Below are 15,090 nucleotides of genomic sequence, written 5' to 3' on the forward strand. Positions count from 1 at the left end.
TTCTCCAGAGGTGGTATCCACTCTTTCAGGACCACCACAATGGGTGAGATACCGTTGGTCATGTTAATTTGGACGTCTAGTTTCTGCCACACTAGATGGCAGCACCGAGACTCTATTTGGATGCTAAAGTGCACTAGGAATTTAATTTTGCCGGAAATGCCAAGAGCCAATGAGGCACTCCAGGGATCTTTTACATGCCGCATAATCATACGACATGGCCGCTGAGGATTTTCTGCATCCCGAAAATCCGGTGTCTGGGCCGGGGATCGAACCCGCAGGCTTGGGTTCAGAAGGCCGACGACAAACCAACTGCAGTAATTAGGTGGCAGGAGAAAGTAACTTGATAGTGGAAGATTTCAAGCATCATAAATTGCCTTGAGCAACAGCATTATGCCACCAGAGGATACTGATTACAGTTAATCTTTATTTTGATGGGACAAACGACTAAAGACGTTTTTTTTCTCATTAATCTGATAGCGTAATCTACCAAGAAGGACAACAAATAATAATACATAAATAAATAACAAACTTTGTGATTATTTAAGCTTTATTATTTGTGTCTGTATTTGTCTTACAGTTTAATGCATCGTTTTGGAGTGTTGTTCGAAATTATTTATTGATGCTTACTCTTTCACCTCATACGAAGAACGGGTATTCAGCTAGAGCTTCATTTTTCCACTTTACTATGTGCCACCCTTACCTCCTACACGTAATACGTTACAGCTTAACACAAATTTGTCCAAAATGTTTATTGTGGCGAAATTGTTATTAAAATATATATATATTTAAATCGAAACACGTTAACTAGCTTAAATATGCAATTGAAAAATAAACATCATCATATTTAGCATGAGTGCTCAGGTTGGTCCAAGATCTTCCGTTGAAGATTCCTCCAGGATAATCTATTTCTTTGTCCTGTACACGAAGGATTACTTCAGTTTTTTTTACACACGCTATTATAGAAAAATTTACCCGAAAATAACTTTAAAATACTAACTTAGTATAAAGAAATTACTGCCAAACCTCTGTTTTTATATACTTATTATTGATGCAGGAAGCATATAATTGTTTGTATATCTACTTTAATCTATGCTTTATTTGTCCCGCAAGTTTCGCAAGTGCGACGTGCTTCCTTCTTGGTGTACCAGTAGTATACATTTCGCTTTTTTAAAAAAAGTTAAAAAACGAATTACCCTAAAGCGCAAATAAGAGGAGGTACCTTAGGGCGCACTTTTTGTCTCTTCTCGACAATCGAAGTCTCTTCGTTAAAAAGCGAGCTTCTACTCTATAAAAACTCAACCTCTCAAATCCTCATGGGGTATTCAAATCTTTGTATTCTATCCGAATAAAGTGTATATAACTCCTCCCTTGATTTTGAATGCTACCTGCATTCATTAACAGGCAAAATTGAACGTAAGATTCTAGACATTCCAAAATGGACATCAATCCCACTACTGCATCAAGAGGTGGAATACTCTAACCTTCATAATCACAGCGACGATTATCTTTACGATTTTCTTGAGGTTTTACATTTTGAAATCTTTTTATCGATATATGTGACAGCTTAGCAAACCTTAGAGTCCCTCTTACCTTCCGTACGCCTCGGGCTCCTCCAGAACTGCACACAAGTGTTATGCTTCATCTCTAAAACTTCTTTTAAGACATGCATCGTCCTCCAGTTACGATCATTACTACTTTAGTCACAATTTGAGTCACAGAGGTAATTTTACGCAGACCGCAGACTCTTCTCGATCTGAGAAGAATTGAGTAGTTAGAATTGTGGTTCGCAATTTGTTGGAATTGCGATCTCAGATGAGGAATTATACTTACTGTAGGGGATTTATTACTCTCTACGGCGATCGGAGGTTCATGAATTGTATGCAGTAAGAATGATGGAAAATAGCTGTTTACGAAATGGCACGGTTACTCGTCTTATTATTTTTTCAGATTTCCATTTCCAATTATTTTTTGATTTTTGCCAAACTTTTTTGCTTTGATCTGTCTTTTACTAACAGCTATCGATGTGCCACGATCGAAACTATTGATAATATCATTCTCCAAAACCCTATTTATGGATCATAATGTGTTATTAGAGTTGTCTCAATACTGTGATCAAAACCACGGTGCTATGCTTCGTAAAGACCCGCGTTGTTTTTGCATGCATAAATCAGGTATAAGGATAGGGGCGGACTAAGGCCTAGACAACCTAGGCACGTGCCTAGGGCCCGTAATTTTTGGGACCCGAAAATTTGGTTTTTAATTTTTAAATTTTCATAATTAATTTCTATTTTATTTAACAGAAAAACGTGATATTCATAATTGTTGCTGAAATGTATCCAAATTATGCCGAATTTGATTTATAAAGTCGACAAGTGTGGACGAGTGTTCCCGTGCTTATGCATCCACGCCCGAGAGTGTCGATGTGTGTAAATACGATCGAGCCTTTACTATGCACGTGTTTAAAAAGTTAAACGCAGCTATTTAAAATCAATGTCTCCTGAACGTATTGCATCTTATATGAGTTGTGATTGAAAATTGTGCAATTATGACTTAAATACCTAGACTTGATTGCGAATAGATTGTTTTGGATTCATAGTTAATAGTTTCTGGAATTCCTAAAATAAAAATGTAAGTTTTTATAAAAATATTACGTTATTTAATAAAAATAATATATAATATAAAATACCACAAATTGTGATTTTGTTTGTGATTGTGATATTGAGTAAAAATAAATTTAATTGAAGATCATTTCTTCTTTCTTTTTAATATGTGGTCTTTAAAATGAGTTCCTATAAACATTTAAGCGGAAGTGAAGAAAGAAAACGAAAAGCAGATCGAGATAAAGTGGCAAAACAAATGAAAGGATCGTAGGACAAATTTTTAACAGTAGATGGAGAACAATTACAACAATCGTCATCCTTTTCACAAATTTCACCTGCTCAAGCTTTAGGAACATCATTTGTGTCCGAAACTATTCTGCAAAAGGACCAGCAGGAAAAACCAAGCAATTCCATTTATGAAGATGAAACAAAAGGAGAAAATATAAATTTAAAATCATCTCAAAGTAATGATGAAACTAAGAGTTTTATAAACGATATTGCATTATGGTCAGAATATTTAACAGACGCCATGCGGGAGTATTATATAAAAAATCCACCAAAATCAATAAATGGATCGTTAGAATCATCTTCTATTCGATGCAACGAAGGGTCAAAACTAATCATAAGAAAATTAACTATTGCTTCCTTCTTCAGAACAATTAATAGCGGGGAAAATGTAAAAAGAGATTGGTTGGCTTATACTGAAACCAACAACTTATTGTACTGGAACGTCTGTAAATTATTTTCCAAGCAAACAACGCTAACGACAAAAGGGACGAATGATTGGAAAAATGTACATAAAAANTTTTCAATTTTTTTCTTAATTATTATTCTCCACTACTAAAACGTGGTTTTTAAAAATATTACTTTTTATTAATTATTATAACAAGATCTAAAATTACCGGACGCATTGACACTGAATTGGAAAAACAAATTATAAGTGAAAAAAATATTGGAGGGAAGTACTTAAACGTGTGGTAGCAAAAATCAAATTTATTTCTTCATACTTTTTAGCGCTTCGTGGGAAAATGAAGTGTTTTTTAGTGAAAATAATGGTAATTATATAGGCGCTTAGGAATATTTATCTGAGATTGATCCATTTATGCGGGAACAGATGAAAAAACATGCAAACTGCGGGACCGATACTATAAACTATTTGTCGTCTACAATATGTGATGAATTTATTTCTATTATATCGGAAGATTTACAACTTACAATAGTGAAGGAAATAAAGGAAGCCAAATTTTACTCTCTAATTATTGATTCAACACCTGATATATTTCATGTAAATCAGCTGACTGTCATTATTCGCTATGTTCTTCCAAGAAGTATAAAAGAAAGATTTTTGGGATTTCTACCTATATTTTCTCATACTGGTGAAAATTTGGAGAAAGTTATTTTGGAATTTTTAAATAATATAGATTTAGACATCACTAGCTGTCGGGGTCAGAGTTATGATAATGCGTTTAATATGCCAGGTAAATATAAGGGACTCCAGTCCAAAATAAAACATATTTTTCTGCCCATTTTACACCGTGCGCAAATTATTCATTAAATTTAATTAGAAACGCTGCTGCTGAAAGTTGCAAGGAAATTACCACTTTTTCAATATCGTTCAGGAATTGTACGTATTTTTTTCAAGTTCTACACATAGGTGGAATGTATTACAAACATTTTGTAAGAGCAAACACTTGAGTATTAAACCTATTTGTGACACCAGGTGGTCTACTCGTTCCGATGCTGTGAAATCCTTAAAGGAAAATTATGAAGAAATTAAAAATTGTTTCCGTCAATTTTCCTCAGACAAAGAAGAAAAACCATTAACAAGGTCCGAAGCTGCCGATTTACATAAAAAACTTGATGCATTTGAGTGTTACTTACTATATGGGAAAAGATTTTAGAGAGAATAGATGCTTCAAACCCCTAAATACAGCAGTTTTAATATATAATTCATTGACAGAATTCATACAAACTGTTAGAGATGATTTTGACAATTTAGAAAAAGAAGCAGAAAAAGTTAAAGATATTGCATATACTAATGATAAAAAAACGGCAGAAAATACGAAAACTATTTCATGATGAAATTCCAAAGCATGAAGTAAGATTCCGTGGCAAAGAACATTTTGAAGTTAATATTTTCTTGTTGTATGCGATTTTTTAATTAGCAACATTTAAAAAAAACGATCTCAGGGATATGAAACTATTAACAATAAATTCAAAACAATTTTTCATGATAGTGATGCTAGTGACTCTTCAATAGAGGGATTAAAATGTTATGAACAAGATTTAAACCTAGCAGAAGTGAAAAATGAAGTANCATACAAACTGTTAGAGATGATTTTGACAATTTAGAAAAAGAAGCAGAAAAAGTTAAAGATATTGCATATACTAATGATAAAAAACGGCAGAAAATACGAAAACTATTTCATGATGAAATTCCAGAGCATGAAGTAAGATTCCGTGGCAAAGAACATTTTAAAGTTAATATTTTCTTGTTGTATGCGATTTTTTAATTAGCAACATTTAAAAAAACGATCTCAGGGATATGAAACTATTAACAATAAATTCAAAACAATTTTTCATGATAGTGATGCTAGTGACTCTTCAATAGAGGGATTAAAATGTTATGAACAAGATTTAAACCTAGCAGAAGTGAAAAATGAAGTATTACAATTTAAGACTCTTATAAGTAAAGAAAATATTATTTCGTCTGTATCCATGTGGTCATGTATTCAGGAAAATAATATTATTGCGACATTCCCTAATTTGAACATAATTCTGAGAATTTATTTAACCCTTCCAATAAGCAATGCAAGCGGTGAAAGATCATTCTCTGTAATGGCTGGAATAAAAAGAATTTAAGATCCTCATTAGGTCAACAGAAATTAAATAGTTTATCATTATATAGAAAAAGAGTTATTAAGTAACTCTATTAATTATGACTAACTAATTGGCGAGTTTGCAGAACTAAAAGTGAGAAAAAAGACAATATAACTAATCAATCTGGGTATATTTGTTTAAGTATTATTGTTTGTTTTAATAAATTATGTTTGTTTGTTTTAATAAATTATGTTTATGTTTGTTTGTTTTAATAAATTATGTTTATTTAATAATTTATTTTTGTATATTATTTTTTCCCTTTTTCTTCTTGGAATCCGATAATTAAATAGTTGTTGTTGTTGTTACTTTACGTCGCACTAGAGCTGCATTGGCGACGGTCTGGGAAGCATCCCGGAGGATGATCCGAAGACATGCCATCACAATTTTGATCCTCTGCGGAAGGGATGGCACCCCCGTTTCGGTAGCCCGACGACCTGCGCGCGAAGTCGAGCACTTTACGGTAGCACAGTTTAACGAGGACCAATACCGCAAACCCTCGGTCCCTACGCAGGTTTGATCCAAGTGGTCACCCACCCGCACACTGACCGTAGCCAGTGATGCTTGACTTCGGTGATCTGCTGTCTTAACGATCAGTCCACTGCGGGACCGATAATTAAATAGAACTACATACTAATATGCTTTAAAACCAAACTACCAAACGCTAAGTATGTGTCATGACTGCCCGGAATTACAATGTTGCTTAAAGCCCGCTTTAGCTTTAGTCCGCCACTGTATAAGGAACATTAACGCTGCGTTTGATGCACTTTCGATATCCGTCGAGAACGAATGAGGACCCAGTTGGTGAAAAATATTTTCCGAAAAAATCACTATGTGGCGATTGGAAGCTCATGACCCGTATTCAATGAGAATGGCCCTTATTACTGAGAGTGCTCCTTAAAAGTGATGTAGCCTCGTGGCTGTGTTCTGTTGTTAGGAAAAGCAGCCTTGAAGCAACTAGTAGTTTTGGTTGAAGTCGAAGTGTGTTACTTAAAGTCTTATCTTATTTAATCTTTTAATTCTATGAGAGCTTTAAGCACATAATCATGTAGCATAAGTTCCGAAACGGAACAGACCATTCCGAATCCGAACAGAGATCCTGAGCACACAAGGCCGAAAATTTATGTAATTGCAATAACCAATAACCGAACAGAGTAAATGTGAGAAATTCGTATTTTGCTAGCAAATTTAGAGCCGAGTTTTAAAAAACCTAAGCCAGGTAATATTTGTCTCAGAAAACTTACTTGTTTAGAAGTGTTTTATTTATGTTGAAAAAAAGTGTGTTATATTTACGTCTTTTCTACTTAATGTCTGTACGTACAACCAGCTGAGCAAATGCGCTAATTTTCTCAGAAATTTTACACTGATATATTCATTGTAAGAAATATACAATCAATACATTGTGTTTCGAGTATGGCTCAGTTACTAATTTTATTTTTACTATATTTTCCTCTTGTTTTGGTACCTTTTTTAAAATCTCTTTATGTTGACTGCAAAATATCTACAGAACTGCAAATTTTAACAGCTTTTAGCTTGATATTTCCCCCGCTTTTGCGATGTGGTGACTAGGACTGGGCGGTGTAACAAAGTATATCGTCTGTTAGACATCCTGATGTATTTCGAAAATTGTTTCTTTTGAGTTGTTTTCTGTTGATTATCTGAAATCTTAAATAAATGAAAGAAGTTACAAAAAGAAATGTTAATTCTAAAAAAATACTTATATAAAAATACCATAGCTAATATAAATAGCAAGGCTTAATGTTTTAAATTAAAATAATAAAGATGTATTGACTTAAGACTGATGTCTAAAAGTAAAAACAAGCACAAGCTTTGTTTTAATTTATTCAAATTAGAAGTAAATTAAGATGTATTCATTTAAAAATAATAATGAAATACTAAAAAAAAAAAAAAATTTACTTGCATGTAGTATTAAAAGTAATAGTAAAATGAACGTAAAATGCAAACCAAAGAACTTTTCACATAAATAAAACATATTTTAAACTATTTGTTGAAGTAAAACATACTTTTGAAACATTGTTAGACATTTTATTTTTATATTTAAAGTAATAAAATTGTGTTGACTAATGATGGTCAAATTCAATTTGTAAATAACATAGCAATAAGTGTTAGTTTTGTTTCATTCATTTATTATTATTCTCCATAGTGTCGAATTAGATTTATTGGTTTAAAAATGATGCTGAATCAGGGTTGGGGTTTTGGGCATCCTGAACTAGCTTTGGACAGGTGAATGTAAAAATAACTTTGGTAAAAGGTAAAAATTCTATAGGTGTAACCATTGTATACATAATAATTACATGTATCAATAAATATTTGATATTTTTTATACAATTTACCTTAACTTATTAAAGGAAAATATTATAATCTATATTATATAAAACGCTAATATGTATGTATCAATAAAACCGATGATATTTCTTTTCTCGCGTTGGCAACAGTTTTCATTTTAATTGATGGGCTTCCACGTAAGAGCACATAGTGAGCATCATATGGCTAATCTATATTATATAAAACGTTAATAAGTTTTAATCGATAGGCTTCGGCGCGCAAGAGCACATAGTGAGAATCATATGTCTAATCGGGTGAATTCTCATCGAATTATCAAAAAATTTCTCACAAAATTATCTTCATTGAAGCCGATGCTTTACATCTGGCGTTCAGTACTATTTCATATTGTTTTTAAACACATGGTTTTAACCCTCTGGTGGGAAAGACTTTAAAACGAAACTTACAACAGTCACTTTTCTCAACAACTGAAATGCAGAATAGTGTGATTAAGAAAAATATGTGAACTGTTTGCAATTTCAAATTAATATTGAAATGCACCGGTTTAGAATTTTCTACAGTGAAAAGTTTTCGGAACTTCAGTGTTAAAAAAAGTATACAAAAGCTAGACGTCAAGAGCGTATCCAATGAGCGAGTAAAGCGAGCATCGGATTGCTTTGCAATCTGAAATGAACTGCTAAAGCAGTTCCGAGGGTTGGCGAGCGCAAGCGAGCAGGGGGCGAAGCCTCCTAGTATAATAATAAAAGATTTATAATTTTTGAAGCTCCACAAGTCATTGAACAACAAAGGTTAATACTTAATTCTTTAAATATGAATATGCTTTTAATACTGATAAATGTTTTTGCATAAGGATAAATAATGCAATATTAAAAAAAATTTTTTTTTTTAAAAAGTACTAAATTTGTTTAAAAATTAACTTTTTATTTTTCACAATATTTTTTAAATTTTTTTTTATAATTTCTGCATTACAGGATGATAAAAAAAGACTATTTAAAAAAAAATTGTTTTCAAATATAAATATATTTGTTTAAATTGGAAAAACAAAATAAGTGAAAAATGTATTAACAGTTTTGAAGGGCATAACATCAGTTTCAGTTACTGACACTGGTGATGTATCACCACTATGCTAAAAGAATTGAACATGAATGAAATAAAAGTATTCTTGAATAATACTATAGATAAATAAACCTGTTTACGACTAACAAAGCACTTAGTCCCTAATAGCTTAACCTGTATGGCAAGGTCAAACTTCAGTTATGAACTATTGAATGAGAGGATTACTGATTAATCTTCCTTTGTTTAATGTTTAAATTGAAGAGTCAAACAATATTAATAAAATATCATACTTTTAAAAACAAATATTCTCTAGTAGATTTAATTATCAATATGTTATTAGTTAAATTTTTATTTTACCTTTTAAGTATTGTTCAGATAAAACTGTGACATAATTTTAGTAAGAGGGTTTTAGACAAGATGGTTCAAACCGTGGATTAATCCATTCTGTCCTAAACCTTGCCAACCCTGTGCTGAATATCTAACAAGTTATTAAACAAAGGCATAAGGATAAAGAATTTCGAGAAAAATTGAAGTAAATTACTAAAATTAATAGCACTATTGTTAAATCATTAAAGAAAAACTACTTTTAAAGCGTCAAAACATTGCTAAGCTTTTTTTATTTAATTTTAAAATTTAGTCGTTTTAACCAATAGCCATATTCTTTAAAAAAATAAGGCAAACTTTGTTTTAATTTTTTCAAATGTAAAAACTTTGAATATGAACAGCCCACATGAATGTTTATTCAGAGAAAAAAAACCTTCCTGCGTGTTATTCAGTATCTTACGTTACAGCTAGCATTAATTTGTATATTTTCGATCCATTAAGGTGGAAACTTGGTTTGTTAAAATTCGTTTATAAATACTTCAGTTATTCACAGTCATGCTTATTTTCTTTTTGTTGCTCCAATTCAAATTCCACTTGCCAAGAATCTACACCTTGTTCCACGTGACTGCATAAACAATTAAGCAAATTTTAAATGAAATTCCAATCTAATTTATTTGTTGTATTAGACTAAAATGTCAAAATTTCCCTCTTTTTTAGGTTAATTTCCTGTGATAAAATGATTATTCCTGAAGATGGCAATCTGCCTAAGATTACTAGAAAAGGTTTTGCAGCATTTAACAATATTATGCTCATCAGGGTTCCTGATAAATTTAAGAAACCCGGAGAAACAACCTACCAGTTTGCAACATTAGATCGGAGCAAAAAGGGAGAAAGGTGGCCAGCCGATGCATATGTAGATATGTTAAATTCACTCCCTTTAAACGAAACCAATTCTGCTGAAAACTCATCGAAATGTAAGGAGGATGCTAAAAAAGTGACTACTAGAAAATATGGAAAATTTCTTCCGAAAAAATTCCCCAAGAACTTTTCCAAAAAAGATCAAAAAGTTAGCAGTTCAACTCCACCACTTTCCCCAGATACTGCTAACTCAAAACATCACTTCATGCCGAATGCCTTTCAGGATTCAAAAGTTTCGCATAGAAGATTTCACAGTGGTAACCATTTTCAATATGATGAAAGGAATTTTAATGACACGGCACATAATTACAGACACCGTCCAAATAAATTTTCAAATGACCATCCATCGTATGGTAGACGTGAGTCTGGAGAGGGTACTTCATTAAATTCTTTTGCAAATAGATATGGTTCACAAAGCCATACTGTAAGTGCAACTGTTTCAAGGAATCCACCTATAAGAGACAGGTCCTATGATGGTGATTTTCCAAGAAATACCCCTGTTTTCCCCAGTACATTCGCACCCAATCCAAGAGAAAATCATTTCCATATTCCTGAGATTTCCAATCCAAATTTTTCACTTGCAGGTAGAAATTCTGATGAATATTTTGTTCAAAATGTTCCTAATACCTTTGAAAGGCAAATGTTTCCTTCATACAATTCAAATAGACCAGAATTCATGAATAACAACAATTTTGAAATACAACCCTTTCTTTGTGACCCGATGGGACCAGGTTTGAATGCTGGCAATAATCCTCCCCCCCTTCTCCCTCATCCCACACTTCCTCCATATGACAATTTTAATGATGGACAGTTTCAAAATAATTTTGATGGAAGAAAACCTCATCATGACCAAAATTCTTGGAAGAATCACAATCCACATTTTCGTAGAAAAGGTCGTAATCAAAGGATGCATAAAAAGCCATGGAGAGGAGGAGCTCATAACAAGTTTTCAAAAGTAAGCTACCTATATTTTCCTATCAAAATGTTATTACCAGTTTTATCAATAAAAGTTACTTTTGCATTAACGCGTTGACTGTATGGGGGTGATGCTTATTTGCAAATGATATTCGTGTGTATTTGAAAATATATTTCGCAGGAAGTAACAGAACTATTGGATTGTTATAAAAATAATACAAAAATGATTTATTAAGAAAATAGTGAGCCTCGTTAAAGCTTTCTTGTTCACTCTTTAAAAAATAAGTCTTCCATTTTTCTTTTCGAAATTTCAATGAATTAGGGTAAGTTTTGAAGTTATACTCATCTTTACTCAGCTGATCAGGTAAAGTGGCGAGATGAGGGCACAAATAAACAGACATGATACCATGGAAGCAAACAGAGCAAGATATTATTCCTGTGATTAGCAGAGATGCGCATTATTAAAATATCGGTGGGAATACTTAGCAGAATATGTTTTGTGCAGTTGTACTTGTGGCCTGAAGAAGATTTCACTGCAAATGTATGCGGCAGTGAACATATTAATAGATAATAAGTTTACGTTCATTTTTCTGTTATAGAATGCCTCAAAATAGAAATCCATGAAAAAATTCTTAACAGTCTCATAAGTTATTTGATTGTGGCAAAGCTCAAACTTTTACCCACTTTATTTCCGATTAAAGTTGATGGCGGTTTACTCTTATCTGAGGTGGTATTTTCATGCAGCAGGTTTTGCTTTTAAGAAAAGAAAGAATGTAATGTATTTAAGCTTAAATCTTCTATAATTCATACATTGTTGAGTAATTGCAGTTGATTTGAATATTTTTTTAAATTTGATTATGGGGTAAAAGATTTCGAATTGCAAGATATAGGAATTTTTAACGATGAAATGATAAAATACAAAGTTTCAAAATGGCTGTATTTTTTAAACATTCATTCTTTAAAAATTATACGACTGATTTGTCTTCTTTAATTCCAAAATAATACATCCTACAAGTTTATTTTTATTGAGCTGAATTCAAAACTAGATTTTGAGTTGTCAAGAAAATTTTGCTTTTTCTCTTCACTTTTTCTTTATTTTATAACTTTTCTTCAACTAACTTCTTTAAAAAAATCATTACAAATCACTATAGTATGAGTAGTCGTTTTAATCAGAGGCCAAAAATTAATAGGACTGGTACCTATCTCCTAAGTTTTCTGAAAATTTTATTAAGATATACATCATCTGAAGAGTGATTTGATATTTTTTGTTTGTGTTTCTTTTTCTAATTATTTAGTAATGTAACAAAGAAAATTTTTTGGTTTATCTATAAATAAGAATTGACTCATAGATTGTATTGTACATTCGTAGTATTCTCCTAATTATGTTAAGTAAAACTACAAATGAATTTAATAAATCTCAATCAACTGTTTCTCATAGGACCATTCATTGTGAACAATAGATAAAGGAAAACAGTAAATACAGATTAAAATAAAATATTAAATAATGATTAAAAGTAATAGGTTTGCAAATTAATAAATTTACAATAAGTATAAAAAATTTCGATTAAAACAATTATGTTGATACTGCAAAAATGTTTATGATGCAAAGGAAAGATGAATAACTATTTCTATATTTATATTGAAAACATTTGAAAATTTTGGTTTTTAGTTTAAACATTAATTGTTTCAAAATTTGTTGCAAATTACTTATTTTCTGTAAATACAAATTCCTGATTATTTTAAAAAAATGTTGAGGTCTTCAAAAGTGTTGGGATTCTGTTTTGTCATCTTCATTCAAGGGACAATCTAGGATTTTTAACTTAATATATGTTTTTGTGAAAAATTTTAGCGGGTCAAAATTTTCTAGGAAAATATTTTTAAAAGTTAAGATAAAATTTTAAAAAAAACTTAATTTTGAAGTAATATTAATAATGAAATAGTTATAATGCTATTTGTAGAATTCTTAAATATTGTGATAATTTGATCTACTTTATCATCTGACAGCTTTTCAGGGTAATTAAATAAAAATTTAAGGATTTTATAGAATGACTGCTCCTGAATTTCAAACAAACCAAATTCTTTCTACCGAAGCATTTGAAGTGGGCAGTAATACTCACTTCACAGTTTTGGGACTTCATAATGCTTGTCGTTTCCATGATATGCGATTTTTAAATCACGTAATCCAAAGATCCCTGATCTGATGTTTGTAATCAATTTGTATGATGACGTAACATTTTCTTCTAAATATTGTTGAATTCACATCTAATAGTTATTATTATTTTTTATAGGGGAATAATAATAGAAGAGATAACAGATATGAAAGAAAAGAGCTTTCTTGATTTTCTTGCTTCAGCATATTATGTACTTAAAAAGTATTGATCTGTTTTTATGATTTAATAATAATGAATGAGAAAATTTATCGAAGTTTAAAAAATTTGGAAGGTTTTCATGTACCTTAAAAATATATGCTTAAATTTGTACTACATTTACCAAGATAATGAATAAGTTTTAGGCCGAATTTGTGGAATAATTATGAATCATAACTTTATATTTTAATTACATTTTCAAAATTGTAAGTTAAAGAAGGAAGGAAATTAAAAGAATTTGAAAGCAATATAATTAAGGAAGGAATTTAAAAGGAATATAATATAAATTAAATGTAATTATTTATAGTGGAATATACCAAGCAAAACAAAAACTCACTTTTATATTGAATATGAATTTGCTCTACAATTCGTACTTAACTAGTGTAATAAAGGAAAAGCAAATTTATAAAGCATTACATTAATACTTTAATAATTCATTAAAATGCAAAAGCTGTAACAAAACGGTTACAGTTATCGAACAAGAAAGTATTTATAATTGTGGCAAATCGGCTTTTTTTATAGTGTTACCAGTTTATAGAATTTACCTACATAACATATAAGGTATATGATTTTCAGTTTAAAAAAATATTTAATATCAAATTAATTCATTTTTACTAAGCAGTATATTAATAACAAAATAATATTTTGTGATTTTACAAAAGTGGCACATTTAATTTTGGCAGTTTGCTTTAATTTTTTTCTCACTTTTGATGTTCTAATCCTTTGAAACTTTCAAACACTTGCAAAAAATTTTTTTATCGCATTTCTTAAAAGTGATTTTACTTGTAATATATATATCACTATCTACATATATAATGACAAAAATGATTTCTTTTCCCACCTCTTAGACAAATAATAAAGATTTGCAGCCGTGCAAATGAATTTGATAAATGGTTATATTGCCAAAATCTATAATTGTCCTGCTATTAGTGCACAAAATATCAACAAAACTACAATATCATCTTCACTTTGATAGTTGAAACATGTTGATTAAGTCATTCTAAGCTTCTTGTTTTTGCGAAATCAGTTTCAAATTTATTTTCTGTATTAAGTAAAGCTGTTTGCTTAAGTTTAATTCATTGAAAGCAGTTGTTTTATTTTATATTCAATGTATTAAAAAAAAATTTTTCTCTAACTATGTAAAATTACTTTCTAAATGAAATAAATATTTAGTTTCATAAACAATATAACAAAGATTAGTTCTGTTTCCACTTTTTCAGCATTGTAATCAACTGTTTGTGCTGAATATAATATGAGTCTGAATATATGTCAATAATTTTTTTAGAAAAAAAAATCTGCTGCAGATGATAAAAGGTTAAGCTATGTACCTATACTACTGGTTTCTGCCATTCTTAAGGGAAGGACAATTGTGCCTGGTACCAGTTGAAGTTTTTTACCTTAAGTGTTTTTTTTTTTTTTTTTTAAATTAAGCTTGAAAAATTTGCACTGAATTACTTTATCTAATAATAATATAAACCAGGGTTGGGTTTTTGAAGTCAAAAAATGGTTTTTGACATGACAAGGGTATAATACTGGTTTAAACCGTCAAAAACTGAAGTTTGCCAAGAAAATATATAAACTTCAAAACTACCAACAGTTGCCATGCATTATATTGAAATTTAATTATACTATAGGTAATCAGCAGGTTTTAAAATATTTTTTAATTAAAATTAAGGTAAAATAACAGATTTAAAATCTCAGAAATTTATATTCAAATGCATGTGCAGAAA

General features: G+C 30.6%; 1 protein-coding gene across 1 annotated transcript; it reads left to right on the top strand.

The window, feature by feature from the left end:
* The first annotated feature begins 6,522 nt into the window (after nt 1-6,522).
* LOC107441183 (uncharacterized) lies at nt 6,523-14,545 on the top strand. Its single transcript, XM_016054343.3, has 3 exons — nt 6,523-6,696; nt 9,879-11,034; nt 13,283-14,545. Exons 2-3 carry the CDS (start codon nt 9,898-9,900, stop codon nt 13,331-13,333), a joined length of 1,188 nt encoding a protein of 395 aa, XP_015909829.1. The 5' UTR covers nt 6,523-6,696; nt 9,879-9,897; the 3' UTR covers nt 13,334-14,545.
* Nucleotides 14,546-15,090: the final 545 nt, after the last annotated feature.

This window comes from Parasteatoda tepidariorum, chromosome 4 (genome assembly GCF_043381705.1).
Source record: "Parasteatoda tepidariorum isolate YZ-2023 chromosome 4, CAS_Ptep_4.0, whole genome shotgun sequence".
Lineage (NCBI taxonomy): Eukaryota > Metazoa > Arthropoda > Arachnida > Araneae > Theridiidae > Parasteatoda > Parasteatoda tepidariorum.